This window comes from Quercus robur, chromosome 10 (assembly GCF_932294415.1).
Source record: "Quercus robur chromosome 10, dhQueRobu3.1, whole genome shotgun sequence".
Classification (NCBI taxonomy): Eukaryota; Viridiplantae; Streptophyta; class Magnoliopsida; order Fagales; family Fagaceae; genus Quercus; species Quercus robur.
This window is the reverse complement of record NC_065543.1, coordinates 39,437,674-39,462,056: the sequence shown is the minus strand read 5'-3', so window position 1 is coordinate 39,462,056 and position 24,383 is coordinate 39,437,674. Positions and strand designations below refer to the sequence as shown.

The window sequence follows — 24,383 nt, the reverse complement described above, 5'->3', positions numbered from 1 at the left end:
TGGCACGAAAGCGCATTTAACATTTAAAACCGAGTAAAGACTAAACTCACTGTTTTTGTCTATCTATTATAAAAAATAATAATAAAATAAAAAGTCACTGTAGAGGTGTTTTTCACTTCTCTCTCAGTTTTTTTTTTTTTTTTTTTTTTTTTTTTAAATAAAAAAAATTTCGATAATCATATGGACACTCAATTATGTAAATTTTTTTTATATATTTTATTTGTATAATAAAAATGGTGCAATTAATGTTATTTATGTAATCACGTTCTGATCATAGTTTACCATTTTCACTAGATTTGAAAAAAAAAATTATAATTTTATAATGTTTTCAATAGATATATTTAAAGTTAAAATTTTTTTTTTTCATGTTTATTAAAAAAAATTATCATTCTTTTTACAAAGTCAAGATGACTTGTTAATAATTAATAGATAATAAAATAATATCAACGACAAATTACTCTTAATCATAATTTGTCTTAAGAAAAATTGTCCTTGTAATTTTTTTTTTATTGTCTTATGGCTGAGTAAAACAAATTGAGGGTAAACTTTGATCACAATTTACACCACCTACCCTTGTCTTTATTTATTCTTTTATTTATATTTATTTATTTTCTTTTGGTAATATACTAATATCTTATTTTATAATTTTTATTTTATGTTCTGTTGGGACGGTTAAACTTTGATATCTTCTCTTTCCCACAAGGGACACGCCCGTACCAGATCGACTCTTTTGACTTTGACGATTTCGTTTCCATTGGAAGGTAAGACCTTTGCAAGTTGGGCTTGAACCATCAATACAAGGCAACCATGTCTCTCTCTCTCTCTCTCTCTCTCTCTCTCTCTCTCTCTCTTTTTAAATATGGAAAAGGTGTCCATATCATCATTCATGACCTCTACATTTGACAATTTGTATATTAGTTTTCCTTTATATTTTAGTGTATTATTTATTGAATATTATTCTTTTAATATCATGTTGCAATTGACAAAAGATAGTGGACAAAAAGTTACTTTTACTTGGATGTGAATCATTAGAATGACAAATATGTCTATTAAAAAAGTTATCAAATTCAAGCTTATCAAAAAAAAAAAAAAGTTCTCAAATTCAAATGTTTAGCAAAAAGTTATCAAATATTCACTTAGATTGCATTTAGATTTGAGGATATTAAATTAATGAATTTAAAGAAAATTGATGATATAACTTACTTGTAAATATTTTGTAACACATTATAGATTCACATTTTGATGATTTTATTATTGATATAGGTCTCACATGATTTCTTTATGGACATTTACATTCATTGTAGTTAAAAAAAAAAAAGAGCAAATAACTAACATCAATAACATCAAAGTACAAAATTATAATTATACTCTTATTTTTCTCTTCTTTTATTACAAAAAATAAGAGGCCTTTTGTCATTTCGGTTCTTTCTTCTTTTTTTTCTTCTTTTTTTTTGGAATTTATTTCTTCATTTTTTTTAGTAATATCGATTATGTGCATATAATTATTTTTAGTATTTTTAATTATTTTTATATATTAAGAGGATTCGTAAAGTTAATTATTGTCATTTTTTACCTCCAAAAATACTCATAATTTAATTAACTTATTCTTATTCCTAAAACATAAAAAATGAGGTTAAAACAGCAAATAGACAAAAATTAAAAACAAAAAACATATAAGGGGAAAAACTCTCCACTAGATAGTAGATAGATACAAAGTTCCTACCCAAAATTTATCACTAAAAAAAAAAAATCCTACTACCCCATGTACACAACCAAAACTACCCATTTCTTAAAAAGAATAATAAGAATTTAAAAAAAAAATACCAAATGTTCTATTAAAAAGACTACCCCACAACATTCATATTTAAAATTTAAAAAAAAAAAAAAAAAAAACTCTAGTTCTATTAAAGGTGTGTTTGGATACTGCTTATTTTACTGAAACTGAAAACTTATTGTTGAAAGGACTGTAGATAAAGATAAAAGTTAGTTGAAATAGTACAGTGGGGTCATAAATAGTACCAAAAAGTATAGTGAGGTCCATGAATAGTACCAAAAATAAGCTGAATAGTAACTATCCAAACACTAAAAGAAACTACCCACGTCTCATTTAAAAAAAAAAAAAAAAAAAAAAAAAAAACCACATATATTGTGCATTAGTAACTATGACCTTCTATGATGCGTGAACTATATGAAAGATGTTGTAAAAAATTTGATTATGAATAGAAAATTATGACAATAAATCCAGAAAAAAATTCTCGTTGCATGTGCAAAATGCGTATAATGAGGCTAGTATCTATTATGTGCATTATCGTTTCTTCATTTTTTTAGTAATATCTTTTATTTGCACATCACAAAAGGTCCATCAAAGATGGGATGTAAGTATAACAAACCAAACCACATGGAAACACCATCAAAGAAGGGGTGTAAGCATAACAAACCAAACTACATGGAAACTCCATATTTATGTGATTTGCTCATTTGGAGGAACCAAAGTTTGACTTCTTACAACCACTCTAAAAACAGGCTCATGTGGCGTGATGTTGAAGGCTATAAAAGATTTGAGAATATCTTCCTTATCTCTAATTGGTTTTGAGGTGGGATAACACAATTCATGGTATGACACTTATAATTATAAACACGAAAGCAAATAGAGTAAATTGTCCTATAGTCTAAACTTAATTTTCTAGTAAATCACAAGCAGGTAAAATTTGACAAAATTTTTAGGCCATTTGATTGACAAGTGTATTTTTGCGATAAAAATGTACTCATATTAATGAATGGATTAATATTCACAAAAGTGTCACTGCAGTGAAGGACAAAGAGTGCATATAAAACAAAGTTGATTTATTATGGGCCCGAGTTCTTGAAAAGTCAGCTAAGAGATTTGACCTGAAACAAAAGATAAAACAAAGAGAGATTAGAATTAATAGCAATGAGCACACACGATAAATGGATAATGTTATAAGTTGCATGTAAGAAGGTTATATAGAATGATTAAAATATTTTAAAGTAATAAATGAAGTAACGTTGCGATAAAATGAAGAGGTTTTTGTTAAATTAATGATGTAATACAAAATTAAAGAGATGAAAAATTTAAACTATGCAGGAAATGTCAAAAATTAAAAATTAGTTAGTATGAGGTGTAATAAGGTTTTTTTTTTTTTTTTTTTTTTTTTGAGGAAATGGTGTAATAAGTTGATTATATGGTTAATCATAGTTTTTGTTTTTTCAATGCATTGGAGTTAATGTAAAATTTTTATAATATAAAGTTATTGTTTAGTTGACATATGAAAATATCATAGAAAATTTATGATGTCACGTTTATGTTATTGAATTATGATAATGGTAGTTTAAACACTCAATGAATCCCTTTCCCTCTTTCTTGTGTGTGTGTGTTTGTTTCTCAAAAAAAGAATGGGTAATTGTCCCACATTACTTAAGAGAGTATGTTGTGTGTAGTATAACTTGTCCCACCCTCCCTTAAAAGTTACCATGGCTTTTGAGTGGAGCTGTGGTGTGTCTTTGTGTTAGAACTCATTTCCCTCTCCCTTGTGTGTGTGTTTGTTTCTAAAAAAAAAAAAAAAATAGTAATGTCCTACTAATAGAATTTTATTATAATCCAAAATATGTAAAGAATGTGAGGTGGAAGGTTAAATGAAAATATTACTCTAACAAAGCGCCATATGGCATAACGACATGGTCTCTAACATGAAGTTTTTATTTTGTTATATAAAATTAAAAAAAAAACATATAAAATACTTTATATATATATATATATATATATAAGTGCACACCTATAGATAATTTTTATTTTTAGGAAACTCAATTATAGATAGTTTATATGTGCATTCACTCTATTAGCACATTCAATGAACTAAAATTTGACATAAATACAAACTTTGATAGGGTGGAAGCTTAAATGAGAGAGACTCAAGGAATGTATCACTTAGTAGAACCTCATGCTCTCCTACACAATATATATATATATATATATATATATTGATATTGATTATATTAATATGATTGTGTCAATATACTAATATTTTCACAGAAAACAAGACTATCCTCCTCAAGTTTTTAAAGCAACACGACAAAGTCCTTTGGCTAATTGATTTCTGTTCTTAATGGCTAAGGAAATGCCAGTAGGTTATGTTCAATGCCTAGTTCTCTGATAAATCTAAGCTTGTTTAAATTTACAAGCCAGCTTATTTAAAACATTTAAAACCTCATTTTTATTGTAATTATAGTTATTTTCTTGAAACCATTTCCAAAGATTATGCCATATTAGAGCAACCACATCAGTTCGTGTATTATACACACCCATTTTTACACTAAAAACTTACTTTTTCTATTTTACACATTCATTTTTACAAAACATCCACATCAGTTCATCTATTCTACCATCTTATTTATTTAAATAATCATTTTCTTACTTTTCCTATTATTATTTTATCTCAAACCCTCTCTCTCCACTCTCACTCACGAGCCTCTCTCTCTCTCTCCACTCACGAGACTCTGTTCTAGAGTTTCTCTGAAACTCCTTTCTATTCCAAGATTTTCACTCCTCTCTATTCCAAACATTTTGAACTTTCGATCCAAGCAGGGAGCATGGCGCCGAGAAGAACTCTGATCCAAGCACGACGAGAAGAACGCCGATCCAAGCACTCCGATCCAAGCACGCCGATCCGCCACAAGCGCCGATCCACTCTCTCTGTCTCCGATCCAAGCACGGCGAGAAGAACTCCGATCCAAGCACGGTTACTGTAGCTCGTCTATACATTATTATTATAATAATTTCTAATTTCGCTCGTTTTTTTCTCTCTCTTCTCCATCTACACAACCAACACCCTCATCATCATCTGCTTCTTCCTCTGATACACACACTCCCACAGTCAAAATCAAAAATCAACCACAAAATCAACAACAAAATCACCCAGAAACACCACAAAACCAAACACACCCACACACGGACACACCAACGGAGACAGAGAGAGTGATCGGAACTTGTGATAGATCAGCGTGCTTGGATCGGAGTGCTTGGATCGACGTTCTTCTCGCCGTGCTTGGATCGGAGACAGAGAGAGTGGATCGGCGCTTGTGGCAGATCGGCGTGCTTGGATCGGAGTGCTTGGATCGGCATTCTTCTCGTCGTGCTTGGATCGGAGTTCTTCTCGGCGCCGTACTCTCTGCTTGGATCGAAAGTTCAGAATGTTTGGAATAGAGAGGAGTGAAAATCTTGGAATAGAGAGGAGTTTCAGAGAAACTCTAGAACAGAGTCTCGTGAGTAGAGAGAGAGAGAGAGGCTTGTGAGTGGAGAGTGGAGGGAGAGGGTTTAAGATAAAATAATAATAGGAAAAGTAAGAAAATGATTATTTAAATAAATAAGATGGTAGAATAGATGAACTGATATGGGTGTTTTGTAAAAATGAATGTGTAAAATAGAAAAAGTAAGTTTTTAGTGTAAAAATGGGTGTGTATAATACACGAACTGATGTGGTTGCTCTAATAAACATGGGTGACATACAAGAACTGTTTCCTTTCAATTTTAGCAACCAACTAATTACTTTTTCTGCACGTGCAAGATAGGTTTTAGAAAGGTTTAGATGTTTGTGATCTAAACCCTAGCAGTACATTTGGGTGTCATGCTTACTAAGTATAAATTAAAAATAAAGTGTATACGTGGGATAAAAAAACCACGGTGGGATGAAGGATGGAGTATCCTTATCCCTTAGAAACTATGCAATTTTTATTATAAAATCTAAGTATTATACAGTGTTCCTTCTTTCCCAAAACCATTTACACTTTTTTGCCCTTAACTTTATACCCTCCCTTTCTTGCTCAACAACATTCTCCTCCTATAGTACAAGAAATGTTGCTGGCTATACAAGGTCAGGTGTCCCAACCCTATTGCACATTGTAAATCCTAAGACAACTATGATCTATACCATACCTCAGCTAGATGAGAGAGAAAAACCATGTCTACAAAGGTAGTGGCTGGGCTGAAGGGTGGCTTTGTACTATGTCAAGGACAACCAAGGAGGGAGAGAGGGAAAGTGTAAGATTTCAGGATATTATATGTGTCTTGGGCAGTGGTCCTAACTTGTACTAACCAATGAGAGGTGTTCTGCAGCACTTGACCGAAGAGAGCTGATTTCTCTCTCATGATAGTGCTTGGTGTCCATGCCATATTACACACATTTCTTCCTTCAATGGCACTCACGCTATTGGCACAAGCGAAAGGCGTGGCTTCCTTCATTGAAACATGTTTTCTCGTAACTCAAACGTTGTAACTCAAAGCCATCCACGTGGAGGGTATGGATGTTATCTTTCTTGGCTGTATCTGTTTGCACACTTTCACCGGCTTGTTTTTTTTTTTTTTTTTTTTTTTTTTTGATGGGAACTTTCACCGGCTTGTGTACTTTACATCTTTAAAGTTATAAATTATCACCTTATCAATTGCAATGTTGCATACAAGTTACTGAATCGGTGATTCAACTATAGCATTTGCCACAAGATTAGTTGTCTCTAATCACTTTACCAATTGCATACAAGTTATCGAATTGATAATTTAACAATAGCAATTGTAACAAGATCAATTGTGTCTTTTCATAAAAACAAAGTCATCTCAATATATTTTGTGGCCTAAGTTGACAATTTAAAATGAGATCTTTTACGAAGAATTATTAGTTTCTTCCAATATCCCAATAATGGTACTCGTTTAACACTTCTTTGCAAAACCATTGATTTTGTTTTCTTAACAACTTTAGCCTTAATTGTATTGATTTATTTGTACTAATACTACTATGATCATGCCAAAATCATGAAATATTAACTATGTTATTATCATGTTAAATGACTTTCATGCAAAATATGGTCACTTATGAAGATTGTTCATATACTTATAGTATTTTAAATATAAAATAAAAGATTAAAAAACTTGTAAATTCTAAATGGTATAATTTCTATTGAATATATCAATTCCATTTCAAATAGATTATTTTCAAACCTCACTCAAATTTCACTGTCCACAAAAATATGGCCTAGTTTAGGGCTGACTTAACACATTTTGGGGTCAGACACAAATTTTAAATGTATTGTTACTTAATATTTATAAGCAATATATGAATTAGAAAAAAGAAACCCACATTTTTATATAATTTAATACATTAATTGGATTAATTTCATATATTTATAAAACATTGTGGGTGCATTTTTAGCTCCAGGTTAAGGGTGTCCCTTGTAGCCTTTTGGCATTTTTTACTGTCCCACATCGAAAGAATATCCCCCCACTTTTTGCCTTATAAGCGTGAAGCCACAGAGTAGTATACCTGGAGCTAAAAATGCACCCACAAACATATTTTAAAACTTTTAATTCTAAATATATCAAAATAGTGTCAAAATAAAATATCATATTTTAAATAGTCAATGTCTCTCTTGGCCGTGTCCTCTAATAAGTTTCTTCAGATTTCATTTCAGTCCTCTAACTTTGCTTTCGTTCATTTCAATTCTCTAACTTTCAAGTTTATTCAATTAAGGTTTTTCCATCAACTTTTGTTATATGTTGTGATTAATTTTTTAGATTTTCTAGATTTTCCATCAACTTTCCATCAACTTTAATTTTTCCATCAACTTTCCATCAATTTTCTAGATTCTTTTTTTTCAAAATTTTTTAATAAAAGTTGACAGAAAGGCTGGAAATGCCTTAATTGAATAAATTTGAAACATAGAAGACTGAAATAAATAAAAGCAAAGTTAGAAGATTGAAATGAAATCTGAAGAAACTTAAGAAGAGTAAAATTTTTGAAAGATAAAATTTTTTTATACTCTTAAACTACTACAAACATAGTAAAACCTATGAATAAAATGCTAAGCATTCAAAAAGAGTATAATATTTTTAAAATGATTTTTATTTAATAAAATTTTAAGCCTTAATTAAAAATTTTACATTACAAGATAAACAAGACATTATATCAATCAATAAGAGATGTATTTAAAAAAAAAAAATTCTAAGAGGTTTGACTTTTTTTATAATTATTTTTGTGCAATTCTATAAAACAAAGAGATATAACATATTCTATTTTAGGGGGCCTTAGAACATTGTCTAAATAGTTTAATGGTTACAAAACTTGAGAAGAAAAATATTAACAGAAACGTGCAAATGTTGGTCATTAATTATGCTCAATTATTCAAAGAGTACAATTTATCAATGTTACACAGATCTCAGTTTTAATCATAGACTCATTGAGATTTATGGTAATGAAAAGCCAACCACATTGACATAGACAATCAGATTTCAATTGCTGAATCTTATTCCTCACCCCCAAAAAAAGAAAGAAAGAAGTTTGACTAAGCACTTTGTAGCCATAAATTTATCTGCAGTGGTTGCTGTGGTGATAATTGTTATGATCACTTAGCTTTGCACCGCGTACTTGTAGGACACTAATGGATGTTAGAACTACCAACTATACTGCGGTAACAATCGATTTCACAATTACAAATTCCACTTGTTACAGAACCACCTATGTTACCTAAACTCTTCAATCCCTTGGTCCATATGGCTGCTTTATGGACTGTTCCATCATCTTTGGAAGCCAATTAATAAGTTTTGCTTTATAAAACTTATTTCACAAAACAATCTATAGACAGACTTCCCAGGTTTGCAATCTTGACGGCTTCATGCATTGTTTCCATCTGGAGAATCACATAACCCCTGGACAGAATGATTCAGGCATTCAGAAATATGAAGCACCTTAGATGGATAAGAAGTATCATTTTATGAGCTAGAAACAGTGAAAGTGACTCTGTTAAGAGTGCTTTTACAAGTGAATTATCAGCAATTTAGAAGAGACTTTAAAGTGACACAAACCTCAATACTTCTGTACATGGATGATGGATCCCTGAAAGCTTTTGATAATCTCTATGCTTCATGGTAAGGCATGACAGCAGTGTAGGGTTTCCTCTTTTCTTTTTGAACCTTGATCACAGAAACAAGATTATAACTTTTACAATTTAAGTGTATTTCTTTAAATGCTTACATGAAAGATTGCAAGTTTAAACATCAATACCTGTGCCTCTAATTCTGCAATTCTCTGCAAAGATGCCTGCTCAATGCAAGCACGGCGCCTGCACTCTTCTTCAAGCAAACCTGTAATTTGGTACCTAAACTCAGCCATCTCTTGAGCTAGGTCCTCTGCTTCTTCCTTTGCTCTTAACTTTTCCTCTCTCAATTCTTCCTGGCAAGTAGCAACCGTTAGTATGTTAACTTCTATGGGTTAAAATCAAGTCATAAAACTCCGAACTCCAGAAGAGAGAGGAACCTAGGGTACTCAATCTCACTAATAACCGAAATTTATTTATGCAGCTTACTGAGATTGATCACTTATATACTGTTAAAGGAGGCACTTCCGCGGATGGTCATACCTTAAGTTGCTTCACAAGAATTTCATAGTCTTGGATCTGTCGTGACATCTTCTCCATCTCATTTCTTGAATCTGCATCAGGTGCCCCTACCATTGCCAATTTTGAGAGGAGTTGACCCATGACTTCTCCATAACTGCTTCAGAAATTATCAAAATATCATACAGATGTCAAAAGAAGGGAAACTGAATATAAACTTATACAATTAGTAAAACTTTTCAGGACTTCAAAATCAAAACTTAATGCGGCATTTTTTCCTCAAGATAATCTTAACAAAAATACATGTTTGACATCTCCTCATTTGGATTTTGGGTCAAAAACTATAAAATTAAAAAGATAAGCACACTTAAGGCCTAAAATGCAGGTGCCAAATGAATAGAATTGATGGTTTATAATCTATTGAAGGTAAGTTGAGGAATTCCTTCTTTCATCTTCCAACATCGTCCTTCCAAAATGGTGCAAATTTTGAAAGTCAACAATGTGCAGTTTCACACATCTATGCCCTCTGCTCCCCCTGCCCCGAACCCCCCTGTCCAATATATATAAAATTCTTTTTTTTTTCCTCATTTCGACTTCTTTTTTCTGAAAAAATAAATTGCATTTGATTATCCTTGAAGAGATTGTAACTGAAACTACATAATATTCCACTCCTTACTTTTAAGCAACACCAACCAAGAGTTGTTATAAAACACCAAAAAATGGATCCACCAAGGAAGATATCAAGACAAAGTCAAATCCCATAAGAAGTAACTACCCAGTCCAAGATCCCAAAAATAAAAAAAAACCCTTGATAAGTTGATTTATTGAGCCAGAGAGATTACCATAAACAAAGATTTTATGGTTAGATACTACTGATATATGGATAGCAAAAGTGCCTCTGGCAGGTCTAAAGAGCAGACAATAACAAAAGATTCTTCCCTTTCTCAGCATTATAATATTATCAAAAAACATTCTCTACAGGACATGAATCGCATACAAGTTAATTAGTAAACAAAAACAATTATAAGTTGAAATGTACCTAATTTCTTTATATATACTAATCTTGTTCTCTGGTTTACTCAAGGAAGTCTGAGACTTCTGATCTGATCTGTCCTTGTTTTCCAGCCATTCTTCAATTTTTTGACAAAATACCCTGGCATTCATTTCAGATTTATCAAGCTTTTCCTTCAGTTCCTTATTTTCCTTATCTAGGTGTTCCATAATTTTCTGTGCACTTTGAAACTGAACCTCAAGCTCTTCAATCAAACCATTCATCCTAGCTTTTTCTTGAACAGTTTCTTCCTGGATTTTCTTAGCTTCAAGGCAACTCTGCTCCAAAGCCGTGATATCAAGCCTCATGCTTTCTATTTCACATTCAGACTCTAATGCCAATGATGAGATTGACTCCTCTAGTTTCCCTATGCACAAATTTGAATTTTGTAACTCCATTTCTTTGCTTTCCAGTTCCTGCAACAAGAACAACTGCTCTGAAGTGGATCTCTTCAGCTCCTCCCTTAGCCTGTCAACTTTCTCCGGTAAATCTTCCATGTCTGATAATTTCAGCTCAAGGCTGTGTACATGCTCTTCCAGGCAGTTCACCTCTGTGTTCCTTACATTTAGTTGATCCTGCAGGTAATCTGTGATGAATGTTGTGATTGGTTAAGCCAAAGAAAACTGTTAACATGTCAAGTCATGGATGGAGGACAGCATGCTGCCAAGGCCATCAATGTGCAGACATCATTATATTGTCATTGATAACTACCATAAAGGATCCGTCCTATAAAGCCCAGATGGCTGAAAAACATTGGAAAGCAAGAGTTAAAAAAGTGGAATCACATAATAAAATGTGTGTTGAACACAAATGATCTTATTGTTGGAACCATAGATACATTAACTGCTTTTCCCCTAAAGCCTGCGTAATCACTCACGAATTATTTACAAAAGAGGGCATTAGGCCCTAACTTTTGATATAATTGATCAGAATACCTTATAAGGGATTAATTATGGGTTATAATATCATGAGCACTTGCATGATACTCTTTCAGTTTCTATGTTGCCGTAACTACCGTACAAGCCCCAAAAGAATTTGGAACATATTCATGAAATAATAGAATGCTTACTTTAGAGGAAATAATATATTACAACACATTCATCAAATAATAGAATGAAATCAATGTCATCCATGGTTTGTATACCAGACAAAAAATGGAATAGAGCTTGAGGAATCAAATATAGACGACTTTATCAAATGCCACTAAAACATCTATCATTATCAAAATGGATGTTTTCATCCCTTTATTAATAGACATCATAATTTAATAGAATGCAAACAAGCTACAATAGTTCCACACACAAGGAAATCCTGTTAAAAATAATCATAATCAGCCGCAGAAACTTAACAACTTAAGCAAATATTTATATTAAAATACAAGAATAACTACCTATTTCTTGAAAGCAGTTCATCAACTCTTTTTCCAACTTTTCAATGTTTTTCTTGTCTTCTGTATGAGCCTCTGACAATGATTTCACATGTAGCTCTAGTCTCTGTGTCAAACAAAAGTCTGAAATCAGATACTATGCTGGAGATGATAGTTCTAGAACCTTACAGATATTTTGCCAGAATATATTTTTCTGGTTAAACAGCAACAACTTCTTTCTAGACCAAAGAAGAGTAACGGAGCGGAAAGTTAAAACCACAATATTATGTTTTTCCTTTTATATCCTTTAATTTCCCCACCATTTTTTGCCCTCGAAACAACATTTTTGCTTCAAATTAGTGATTTTCTTCACATGCTATTCTGAAAATTATAATTAGAAGATTTGTGGACAATTTGGAAAACAACTATGTTTGATTTGGACACTCCTTTTCGGGCAACTGATTCACAAAATAACCAGAAACAATTACAAAGGTATGTGTCACTTACAATATATACTAAATTGGACAATTCAGTCTATCTTATTAGTTTACATATCATAATATTTATTTCATTAAGAGGTAGGTATTCAAGAGGATTGATCATAACCGGCCTACACAACGTCACAACAGTCAATTATTCTCTTTGTAATCCACTACCTAATTCATGCAGTTCAAAGCATGCTACAACTGCATTTGAAAATATTATATTTTGTAACAACAATTTTTTCCCTTACTCCACTAGTTTCTATATTACAAGAAAATGTAAAAAGTAACAAACTGAAAGTAAATAGAAAATAACACATGTAGAGGCCAATGAAATGGAAAAACAACATGCCCATACATAGTTCATTCATCCAAAGAGGAATCAAATAAATGACTTAAGCATATCAAAGAAAACGAATTTTTTTCTGTTTCACAATCAATTGAAATGAAAAGAAAACTTCTAAAGAATCAAAACATTACCCTGATCAGATCAAAGCTTTGGGATTGTGAATCTTTCAGCATGTCCTTTTCTTTCCTTAACTGCATACAATTGAATAAATTGATCAATAATAAAAGAGAAACGTATCAATTGGCAAGAACACTTACAGATATCCATATTAGAATATGAATTGATAACAAAAAACCATTGGCCCAGCCAACGGCTTGAAAATATTACTAAACTAAGGTCTTCCAAAAATAGGACAAAGTAACAACCAGTTTCTTTTTTTTTTCTTTTTTTGGATGAATAGTAATTTTATTCAGACGAAGGATGCCTGCAAAGCAGGATACAAACAAGCAGCATAGCTGCAACTAGTCAACAATGATAAACACTACACACTGAAACTAGCAACAGCAAACAATACAGATTACATTTGAAGCCTAACAAAACATGAGTCTAACTAAGCACCCTCATGGACTGAATCCAGAAGCTTCCAGATGTAGCAGAGCTTCCTGTGACCTTAGGACCTTTCTCATAGCAGCCAACTGAAATCTTAAAGCCTCCTTTATTTGATGGATCAACTCTTCTCAATTCTAGCCCTTTCACCAGAAGCACAAGCCTTCCCCTCCAACCAAATGAAATAGATTGAGGCAGTCCACACTAATCTGCTTAAAGTTGCCTTAAGACAAGTTTGTGCAGTAACAAATTTACCTTCGATGGATGCATCAGCTTATCCAAATTAATTAATTAGACTAGAGAAGCTACAATCAAAGAAAAGACAGCTTATGTCTTCTACTTCACTCTGCTACTGAGAGGATCACCACAGAAACCCTTAAAAAAGCAACCTGTCCTTTGTAAAGAGTCTATTTTAACAGCCAGCCAACAAATGAAGGAACACTTTAAAACTGATTTCTGAACTAGATAGCTACCCACCAAGAAACTTATGGCAGTTTCCCTCCAATCATTTTAATGTTTCCTTGCAATAACAAATCCCACTTCTAGATGGAATCCAAAATGGCCAGTCAGCTTCACATAATGGAATGCTAGATAAACCACTTTGAATCTGAGCTAGAGCTTCAGATTTTGCAGGGAGCATCTTCCAGGTACCATTCAGCAGCACATCTGAAACCTTGGCTTTATTACCACCAGCAACATCATAAAGCATCTTTGACGAAATCTCACATAGAGAGGACAAAGAGGGTGCCAACAATTGAACCAGAGAAAGATACAGTCAACAGAACCAACTTTGAACAGAATCCACTGCCTCACACTTCTCTTAACAGAAGAAGGGATGGGAACAAGTCACTGCTACTTTCAATTAACTTGTTCATGCAATCTACAGACAACACCTTGGTAGTTTTTTTTTTTCTTTTTTCTTTTAATTGTTTTTACCCCTAAATCATCAATCCTAAACTCAGGCAATGATTTTATGAAGCATGAAATGTGTTGCTCAAGCAGTAACAGTTACTTTCTCAAGCTCTTCATTGCAGAATATTTCATGGCAATTTTTACATATAAATTGCTAATATAAATTAATGTTGATACTTCAGCCAAGAGCGTTGTAGACTAGTAGCTCAAATGGATGGCACTTCCCGGGGTTACCAACAGAGACATCCAGGGTTCAAGTCCCCCCTCCCCCAAATATAGAATTATAAAAAACAAAAACAAAAATGTTAACAGTTCAACTCAATAACTAGCTTCTTACAGTACTCAAGGAGAATTTATCAATAAAAAAGTACTCTTAAGATAATTTTAAGGCCACAAATTAAATTTCCGATAACAACATCCTTAAAAACATACATAAAAGTAGGTAAATGGGCATGAAATATACCTCTCTAAATCTAGTCCCAATCTGTATGAGTTCCTCAACGTCAGAAGAGTAATCACTATCATTCTTCGCGCAATGAGACATTTGTGCACAGAAAAGCGAAACAAATTATCAAAATTTATGATTAACCTGTATTCATTTATCAAACTATCAGAGCCCGTCATGACATAAGAACAACATTAATTAATGTCATTAATAGTAAACAAATTATTAACATAGATAATTCAACATATTCATGTAAGCCTCTAAAAAAAAAAACAGAGAAAAACCCATGAAAAAAAAAGTGAGAAAAGAATTAAAATTGTCCTTTCAAGAATACAAGAACACAATGCATTCGTCATTCCACAAAAATAATGATGACATTACTATGCTTTCTGGCCCATAACTCTATTAACTTTAAAAATATGGATCATTTTTCAAATTTTCCACACAAGATAAGAAACAAAATCCCATAAAGAACCAAAAAAAACAAACAAAAAAAAGTATTTCAAGTACCCTATAATTTACGTATAGTTTCCACTAACAATTTACACAATATCTTCTCCCAATTAAAAAAACAAATAAATAAAATTTCTAACATTCACTGACCCAGAAATGAAGAATCAAATACTTCAACAGTAATGGGTATTGCAATTTATAAAAAGAAAAGCTAAAATTCAACATGGGTTTGAATCATTTGGTGATAAAGCGAAAGCCTTCAACATGAATTCATGAAAAATCCAAATAAAAATAACATACTAATACAACAAAAATACAAAAAATTCTTCGATATATATATATATATATATTACCTTCGGAAGCGTGAGTCAGAGTCTGGAAAGTTTTCAAATTTGAGGCAAAGAGATATGGATTTGTGATTTTTAAAAAAAAAAATTTTAAATGGGAAAGTTTTTTGAAACTCCGAGAGAGAGTTTTGTTTATTTTGGGTGATACTATATTATTAATATTATTATTATTATAATCGGACAGCTCAAAGTTCAAACTACACTTATGGAGTTTGGACTTTGGACAAGTAATTTGAATGGGAGCGGTTTGAGCTGGCGAGTTATTTGGGTCGGCCCACCTATAGTGGGTAGGTACAAAAAAAAATTGGCCTTTTTAAAATAATAATAATAATAAATAAATATATTTTGGTCCTAATTTGGGAGAACAAGCTACTAGAATTTAAATTTTAAACTATTTTGCTTTTTCCAATTCCATAAAGTTGTACACCTTTTGTCATTAGTTGTTGTTATGTCTGAAATTTCTGACCCAGAGCATTGGCATCAGTTTAGGCATGCAAATTTTTTTTTGTTTATTTTAGTATTCGAATTTTTTTTATGCAATAACTTTTTTTAAAATGTTTATATCAGATTATCTATTTTACACAATATTTCATTAAAATATTTTTTTTTATCAGTTTTTTATTACTCTTTCAAATTATCTTTCTTTTTTTGTGTATATGAATAAAGAAATATTAAAAAATGATAAATGATATGTTCATAATATTTTTATAATATTTTCACAACAAATCATAAGTGGCAAGTTATTACTAGTGGTTATTGTTGGGGTAAAAAAGTAATCTTAGTATTAAGTTCAAATTTGTACCAATAATAACTAACATCTATGATTTGTTGTAAAAATGTTATGAACGTAACACCTCTCTTAAAAAATAGATTTGCATATGAATAGTAGTTGTCTATATTTATATGATTATTGTAGAAACAATCTAAATTACACAATTTTAGATAGACTGATGTTGGAGGTACAAACATTACTCTTATGTTATTATACATGGATTGATGTAGGTGTTCTAAGTAATATATTATAAGCAAAGTTCCTTTAAAAAAAAAAAAACTATGGTTTATTGTTATGACAAATTAAATTCTAAGTTTTTAATTTTGTCAATTTTTTTGACAGGTAGACAGTAAAGAGGGAGATGCAGAGGTGAGATTCGATAGACATAAGATGAGACACCACAAATGATGTCATTACCACTGGGTTCGGTTAGAGCATATATTACATTAAGAATCAATTTCAAGAAAATTTTTATTGTAAATTGAAAAAGCTGTCAAAGGACATACAAACAGCTTTTTCAATTCCTAATAGAAATTTTTCTAAAATGAATTACTAACATATGCCTTAAGGGCATGCATTAGTAAAACTCATATATATATATATATATATATTTATATTTATATATATTTATATATAATTTGATAATTGAAGATGCATGATTTGATAGCTAGGGATGAGGAGATTTGAATCCTAGTAGTCCGTTTGGAAACTGTACAAGGTGCGTATCACTTAAACTCCTTAATTTTGTCATTTTAAGTCTCATCCTTTATAAGTTATGACTATTAACACTTTGTCCGCATCTAATAAAAACCAATGACAAAGAAACTGTAACACTTATTATTTCAATTCACTCATCTTAAATATCGGTTTCATTTATTGTTTTTCATCTAATAAAAACCAAAACAATGCCGTTTGCATTTATTGTTTTTAGTGGTTCTTGGTCCTTATGGGCAAAGTGTTTAAATTATTATGATTTATAAAGTCTACAGTATAAAATAACAAAACTAAAAAGTCGGTCTATAATTTGTCATAAAGAACATATTTTAGGATTTTGTGAGTCGTGTATTTTGATTTTGAGTTTTATGACGTAAGTAGTTAAATACTGTGTGTGTGTTTTTGTTTCTTAAAAAAAATGATAATTGTCTTGCATTATTTAAGAAGGTATGATATATTTAGTATAACTTGTTTTATCATCTCTTAAAGTTATTTAAGTGAAGTTTGTATCCATTCTCTCTTACCTTGTGTTAGTTAAGTACCAAAAAAAAATTAAGAATCGTGTGGTCATGCCTTCAAAATGTAAAAACTTTTTTTTACTTAATTTCCATTTGGAAGGATTTTATTTATTTATTTTTAAAAATGTTGTATAGTTTTTTGAGATCTATGATTAAAAAGATAAATAACAATAATTTATTGGAGTATAAGATGAGAAAAATGTAAGAGAATATTTCAAAATTTTTATATAAAAAATTTAGAAATTTTTAATATGAAAAATTTAGAACCATATGATATGCTCCCAAGTAAGATAATAATAATAATAATAAAATAAAAAAACCTAATGTATAGTTACTCCTAGCCCTACTCCAAACCGTGTTACTATTCTTTTTTTTTTTTTTTTTATAGGTAAAGTGTTTAGAATACTCTACTATTCTTATTTATTCTATTTTTTTATTCAATTGATATAATTTATAAATATAATAAGTTATTATTAATTTGATAAAAAATGTATGATTAGTTATTTAATTCTATTTGTTTATGCATCCAGTGATTGTTGTCTTAAGACTCTCAACGATCTTTAAACTGTTAATAATTTTTTAGAACTTGGAAGTTGTATATATAGAAAAAACCAAAAATCACTACAACAAAATGTATTTTTAGTGACAAAAAAATTCGTCACTAAAAATCAGTTTTTCGTCACTAAGGACCTTTAGTGACAAAATTGGACTTTTAGTGACGAAACTCATTTCGTCACTGTAGGCCCGTCACTAAAAGTCCTGGTGACGAAAAATTTCGTCATTAAAAGTCCGATTTGATTTTAAAAAAAAAAACTTTTAGTGACGAAAACGATTCGTCACAAAATGTTTTCCTCACTAAAAACACTATTCAGTATTTCGTCACTAAAAACACTTTAGTTTACTAAATCATATTTAGTGAAGAATAATTTCATCACTAAAACTATATTCGGGTACATATAGTGACGAAAAAATTCGTCACTAAAACTATTTTTAAGAAAATCCAGGCACATATAGTGACGAAAATTTTCGTCACTAAAACCATTTCTTACAAAATTTTGCTATATTTAGTGACGAAATTTTCGTCACTAAAACAATTTTTTGTTGCTATATTTGTGACGAAAAAATTCGTCACTAAAACTTATTTTCTGTTTTTATTTTTTTCATGACTTTGATATTAACATGTAACCTGTCATTACATTATTAAAACCTCACATTTGAATAACTCATTTATTTCAACATCACATTTATAAAAAAAGATCCATACATTCCACAAGTAAAAAATAAAACAAGTATCCAATTCAAACTCCTTCCATACAATAATTGTTTGCAATACATACAATAACTCTACCTAAACCCTATTTTAGAACTAACGGAAGATGTCCTCATATGTCTTCAAGTAATGCCAAAAGTAAATCCCCTAAAAGCCACCAATAAGAAATCTGTACAAATATAAAAACAATGCTTCGTTAAAATCGTAAAGTAAAAACATTAACTATGTTATAAGAAACATTTCTAACAATGCATTAAGAGTAACCACACCAATAAATTAAAATCACAACTCCTAATGTATAAGTTGTAGAAAGCAAATAAAGTACTAACCAAAAAATGTTTTAACTTGAAGTTGAACCACCCTCATAAGGGCATCATCATAACCCTTGCTCTTCAAAAAGTTAAGAATATTCTTTTGGACCTCATCTTGCTTAGTTCGTGCCTCTTGATCTCTAGCTCTTGCCTCTTTGAGCTCAATTATCTCATTTTCTAACCGTTGGATATACTCCACCGATGAATTAAAGGAGGCGGTGGTTACTAGAGAAGAGGAAGGTCTCATGCCAAGTCCTTTTACACAACACAATAACCCACCACAAAACAAATTTCCAACATCACAAGAATATATAGAGTTTTATAAGTTTTTAACTAGAATATACTTACTTTGCTCAAGCTAAGTTTACAACTTTTAGAAAAAATTCAAAGTTAACTTGTGTTCTTCACCTTGTTCTTCACAATTTCTTCCACCACCAAAGAGAAAGAGAGCTGGAGATAAAAGAAAGATAACTTTTAGTGAACTAAATTTAAAATACATATTCTTTATTCTTTTTCCTGTTTCTAAACAGTGGTATAGCCAGACCCAATCATTAGAGAAAATATGCACCAATTACAAAAATTTCAATTTTGATATCTATCTATATATAGGCATTTAAAGGACAACTACAAAAAAATCTTTTTTCTCAGTTAATAAACTTGGTAGTTCATGAAATTGCAAGCTGCTACTTCTCTTAATTGAAATCAAACAGTGCCCAACTGTCAATACCTTATATATATATATATATATATCCTTCTACAATTACCATAAGCAATGCATTTATACCTATATAATAGCATTCATTGAATAAATGCCACATCACTAACAAACCCAATACCTATATAAGCTTAACTTTCATCTTTAATAATCTTTACCATCATTCAAACTAAAAAAAAAACCATACAAAAATTCATAAACCACATAATCAAAAACATGCTACACATCCAGAAACCTAGGCAATTTCTTAGAATCTAAACACAGCTCAAATATTACACCAAATAATACCCATTTGAAAACCCAAAGCTCTAATAAGTTTAGAGTAAACATCTCTGGCTTTATCAAAGTGAAGACCCAAAACTGAGACCCAAAAACATTTCACAACAATTTCAGCTAACCCAAAAAGGATACCATCAAAGTCACCAAAATGCTATAACAATCACCATTCCACAACCACAACCACCATTCTAGTTCATCATCTTATTTTTTTCACTTGCGCCTACCCTCCGCCAATAAATTTTTGGCTCCACCATTATTGACCCCCCTAGAAAAATTTTTTGGAGCCGCCACTACACTTAGATAACCACAATTGATCCTTCTAGGGCCAACAAAAAAAAAATCATCATTTTTTTAAAAATTAAATTAATGCCTTATGGGCCAAGATGGTCAGAATGTAATGCTATGTGATTTTCAAGATGATTTTTTTTTATTAACCAAATATAAAATTCCAATTTTAACATTATATATTATACAAATAACATTTTGTTGTATCCCTCTGGTCTAGTTTATCACGTAGCATTCGTAGGAGTAAGAAAAGAAATCTGAGGCAACATTTGAACATTTCTGTATTCTACCCCAAACCATAGCCCAAATATTCCGAGCGAAAGGGCTCTCCCATAGAACTGTGGCAAACAGTCTCCAGATGTTGGCAATAGAATTCACATTGTGGGTCCACTCTTAACTTCCCCCCGTTGTAGATTGTCCCGTGTTGGTAAGATATTTGAGCAAGCTCTCGCCACAAAGTTTCGAACCTTTGGGGGTATATTAAGGTTGTGTTTGGGATAAGCTTATATTGGGCAGTTTTTTTACTATTTAGCTTATTTTTGCTATTATTCAGGGATTTCATTGCACTTTTTGGTACTATTTATGAGTCTCATTGTACTATTTCAACTAATTTTTAGATTTATCTACAGTACTTTCAGTAAAAAAAAAAAAAATTCAGTTTTAGCTAAATAAGCTATTCATGGGTCCTACTAGAATTTTTTTTCCATGTGTTACCATTCAAGTGTGCAAGCGAGTGCTCAGTGGTCACCCCTACGATGATGGCTCTAGGAATTGTTTTTAGGGTGAACTAATGTAGGGAATTTGATGGGTTATTTGTGTATGGTCTAGAAACAATGAAATGACTAAATTACTTAGAACACATTGATAGGTGGATAAATACCTCTATAAGAACACTTAGTTTCAAATAGCACACAAAGGCTAACAATTCATTCAATTACCAAAACTAGTTTACAAATACTAGTTGTTTGGCATTGGCAACCTCTAAATGGTTGACAAGTGTCTAAATCCTATAAGCTAATGCTTAAGAAATCGTCTGACTAACTAACTTGTCAATTTTTAAACCCCTTAAACAATTGATTAAACCTAGGTAATTAGCCAAGTTGTTACTTAGTCCAATTAAACAAGTCTAGGTTAACATAATCAAACAATCATATCATGCATAGCGGTGGAAAATAAATAAGACAATGATATGATCACCCAGGAAAACCAAACCGGTAAAAAACTTGGGGAGGATTTAACCTAACTATCCTCAAGGTAAAAAAGCAAATCCACTAGAAAGAATCGAAGTTCATACAAAAGGACTTACAAGCACCCCCGCTTGACTTCCTAATGCTACCAACCAGTAGAACTTACTGACACGACCATGTGCAAGCTCCGAATCCACGGACTCCTTCTTTCTTTGGCCTTTGCAAAACACAAACACCCCCGTTTGTGACTTTGAGATCCCACTCAAAGGTTTAGCAACACAAACTCTCCTGTTTGTGACTCCAAGACCACCCTTGAAGGTTTAGATCATCAACACCTTTGATGACAAGAGAAGGCAGCAACTTCTACAATACCAGATCTTGAGATTCTTCAAGGAATAGCACCAGTAGAAGACATAAGAGAGTTTTTTAGGAACAAAACCCTAAATACAAAAGAGGCACACTCTTTTCTCTCTGAAAAGCCACACAAAAACGTGCTTAAGGTTTCCTTTATATACTGGGAGAAGTAGATTAGAAACCCTAATCCTAAATGAGCTTGAACTGCTGTTTGGGCTTAATTAAAATTCTGCAGATACGACTTTCGATCGGTCGAACCAGACAGATTATGAAATCTTCTTCCTGCAGCTTGTATGTTCTTGAATCTTGACTTGAATCACATTGAGCATTGTCTAATAAAACTTATAGACTCTAAGATCTATATCTAGACAAGTTTGTGTTCACGATTTGCCAATTGTTCTAAACATTTAGAACCTAACATAACTAACTAACTAACTAACTAGTTACAATTGCATTAAGATATAGACATATAGTTATTTGAAATGCCTCGCATCAGGACTCTCCTTCTTAAGAAGCACTTGACCTCAAGTGCTCTTGGTTGCCACAAGATTTGTATGAAGTTATAGGATGATACAGTTGCCTTGTACGATGACTTTGTTGCTGTTGCGGCACACCAACGGCTGCTGCTTCTGCACAGCCAAGTCCTACACAAATGAAACACCAATGTAGATGCATCTGCATTAAGAGGACACCAAATTGAATATTTGGTTGACTTTTCAAATGTAAAACATGTACACCAAATTGAACATTAAGTGTTTTGCCTCGCTAATGATCAATCATGCATATTTTGACACTACAAGGCTTTATTCTTCACTAGTGAATCAACCTTCTTCATCTTGACCATTGGCTTGGGGCTTGCCTTCCCTTTCTTTGGTTGCAAGGAGTGTGGATGCACTAGCTTGTACGTGCTATGTGTGTTGCACCTTCTGCCCACGATAGATTCATATGATTTTTCACATCTATGTAAAAGATGGAACCCATTCATGGCTACCTCCTCACAAAGAACATAACCTTTATGCTGTCTATCATCCTCCACTTCTTGTTTTAGAATTTGCATAACCCTTGTTGCTAATGGAGAGTCATTTGCTTCCTTAACAACAACATTTGCTCTTTCTTCCACATATTGAACATGCACAAATTTTGCCATACTTATTATGCATTCAATCAATTCTTGTCCTCCCTCACCAATCTATTCTTCAATATAGCTATTAAAAATAACCAGCAAGTCTTGACTTTCTAACTCTTCAACTAGCAAATCTAGATCTTCTATCTCTTTAACCACCAAGGTTTCACACTTTGATAAAACAGGCTAGTTCTTGGCTAGTATCTTGGAAACTTCATTAGATCTAGTGGTATTTGACCCAATCTCAACATTCTTGGTTGGCTGTCTCAATGCTTAGTGAAGTTTGATGCAGCACCACCACTTGGGCTGGTTTTTGAATTGAAAAGTGCTAATTGTGATCTCTTTGTTTGCTGATCTTTATCAACATTGCTTTATTTGCTCCATTTGAATTTGTCCAGTAGTTGTGCAAGTTGCTATAGTGGGTTTGGATGTGGCTGTACGGAAAAAATTCTTCATGAGTTTCTATATCAGCTTCTCCTAAGTTTGAATCTTGGTTTTTTCTTCCCTCAATCTTTGAATCTTCAACTGCTCCTACCAAGATCTTGCCTTGCCTCTCAAATTCGTTCCTGCCAATTTAACTTTCTTGGATTCTAGAATATCATAACTAGTAAAGATCTCTTTAGCTTGGCTAAGCCAATCCACAAACTCCTCATGATCCAAGATGCCATCAAATTCAGGGAATTCAATCTCAAATCTTGATTCTCAATTCTTGTTTGGCATCTTTGGTTGAACCCTCACAGGATTGTGGCCATACCTCTCTTGTCTTCTCTTAGAAATATGAACAAAAGGTTGTTCATAATCCTCCTCATATAAAGCTACAGTTCCAGTAGTATCATGTTGGTAGTATTGCTGTTAAATCTTCATATCTCTTCTCAATTGTTCAGTCAAGGTTTGTAGTTGCCTCCTCAATAATTCCATTTCAACTTCTAAGTCATTTTGAACCCTCCTACACGTTGGTCCATTGGCTGCATTATCATCTTCCTTTACTGCAAGAACAACTTGCTTCTTGCCCTTATCCTTCCTTGTCTTCTCAAAAACCATTGCTACTTGCTACTCAAACTAATTGCTAGCACTTATGAAGGCTTTGGTTTTGGTAAGAGAGGTAGTTTTAGCCTAGGAAAAGCAATCAAGATTGAATTTTGATAGGTTCTTGGACATAAAATGAAGAAACAAATTGCAAACGAACTTGAATCCTAAGGATCTCAAGCTTTGATACCAAACTGATGTAGGGGAATGTGATAGGTTGTTTGTGTATGGTTTAGAAATAATGAAAGGGCTGAGTTACTTAGAACACATTGATAGGTGGATAAGTACCTCTGCAAGAACACTTAGTTCCAATTAGCACACGAAGGCTAACAATTCATTCAATTACCAAAACTAACTTACAAAGAGCTTACATTCTCCTACTTATAATAGTTGTTTGGCATTGGCAGCCTCTAGATGGTTGACAAGTGTCTAAATTCTATAGTCTAATGCTTAAGAAATGATAGGCCAAGAATGTATTGACC

At 32.0% G+C, this 24,383-nt stretch overlaps 1 protein-coding gene and 1 long non-coding RNA gene across 5 annotated transcripts; both read right to left on the bottom strand.

The window, feature by feature from the left end:
* Positions 1 to 8,141: 8,141 nt before the first annotated feature.
* On the bottom strand, positions 8,142 to 15,498 carry LOC126702323 (intracellular protein transport protein USO1). Of its 4 annotated transcripts, none has more exons than XM_050400992.1 (9): positions 15,354 to 15,498; positions 14,566 to 14,628; positions 12,776 to 12,835; positions 11,838 to 11,940; positions 10,436 to 11,033; positions 9,421 to 9,556; positions 9,066 to 9,233; positions 8,867 to 8,974; positions 8,142 to 8,710 (listed from the first exon to the last, which is right to left on the bottom strand). In XM_050400992.1, exons 3-8 carry the CDS (start codon positions 12,815 to 12,817, stop codon positions 8,918 to 8,920), a joined length of 1,104 nt encoding a protein of 367 aa, XP_050256949.1. In that variant the 5' UTR covers positions 12,818 to 12,835; positions 14,566 to 14,628; positions 15,354 to 15,498; the 3' UTR covers positions 8,142 to 8,710; positions 8,867 to 8,917. The 4 variants fall into 4 exon arrangements, with proteins under 4 accessions (XP_050256949.1, XP_050256946.1, XP_050256947.1 ...); XM_050400989.1 differs by having other exon boundaries at positions 14,566 to 14,691; positions 15,354 to 15,495; XM_050400990.1 differs by having other exon boundaries at positions 8,142 to 8,691; positions 14,566 to 14,691; positions 15,354 to 15,495.
* Positions 15,499 to 18,594: 3,096 nt separating this feature from the next.
* LOC126702581 (uncharacterized) lies at positions 18,595 to 18,983 on the bottom strand. The gene is made up of 2 exons (XR_007647787.1): positions 18,951 to 18,983; positions 18,595 to 18,790 (listed from the first exon to the last, which is right to left on the bottom strand). It is a non-coding gene; the product is annotated as an uncharacterized LOC126702581 (long non-coding RNA).
* Between the last annotated feature and the right edge of the window lie 5,400 nt (positions 18,984 to 24,383).

What these genes read in the sequence shown, in the direction of transcription:
- LOC126702323 (XM_050400989.1), bottom strand. Translation starts at nt 14,646, where the DNA reads ATGTCTCATTGCGCGAAGAATGATAGTGATTACTCTTCTGACGTTGAG. An exon ending in GAACTGCTTTCAAGAAATAG is followed by an intron (nt 11,034 to 11,837) that starts GTAGTTATTCTT and finishes CATTCATCACAG; the next exon opens with ATTACCTGCAGGATCAACTA. An exon ending in TTGCAGAATTAGAGGCACAG is followed by an intron (nt 8,975 to 9,065) that starts GTATTGATGTTT and finishes TCTGTGATCAAG; the next exon opens with GTTCAAAAAGAAAAGAGGAA.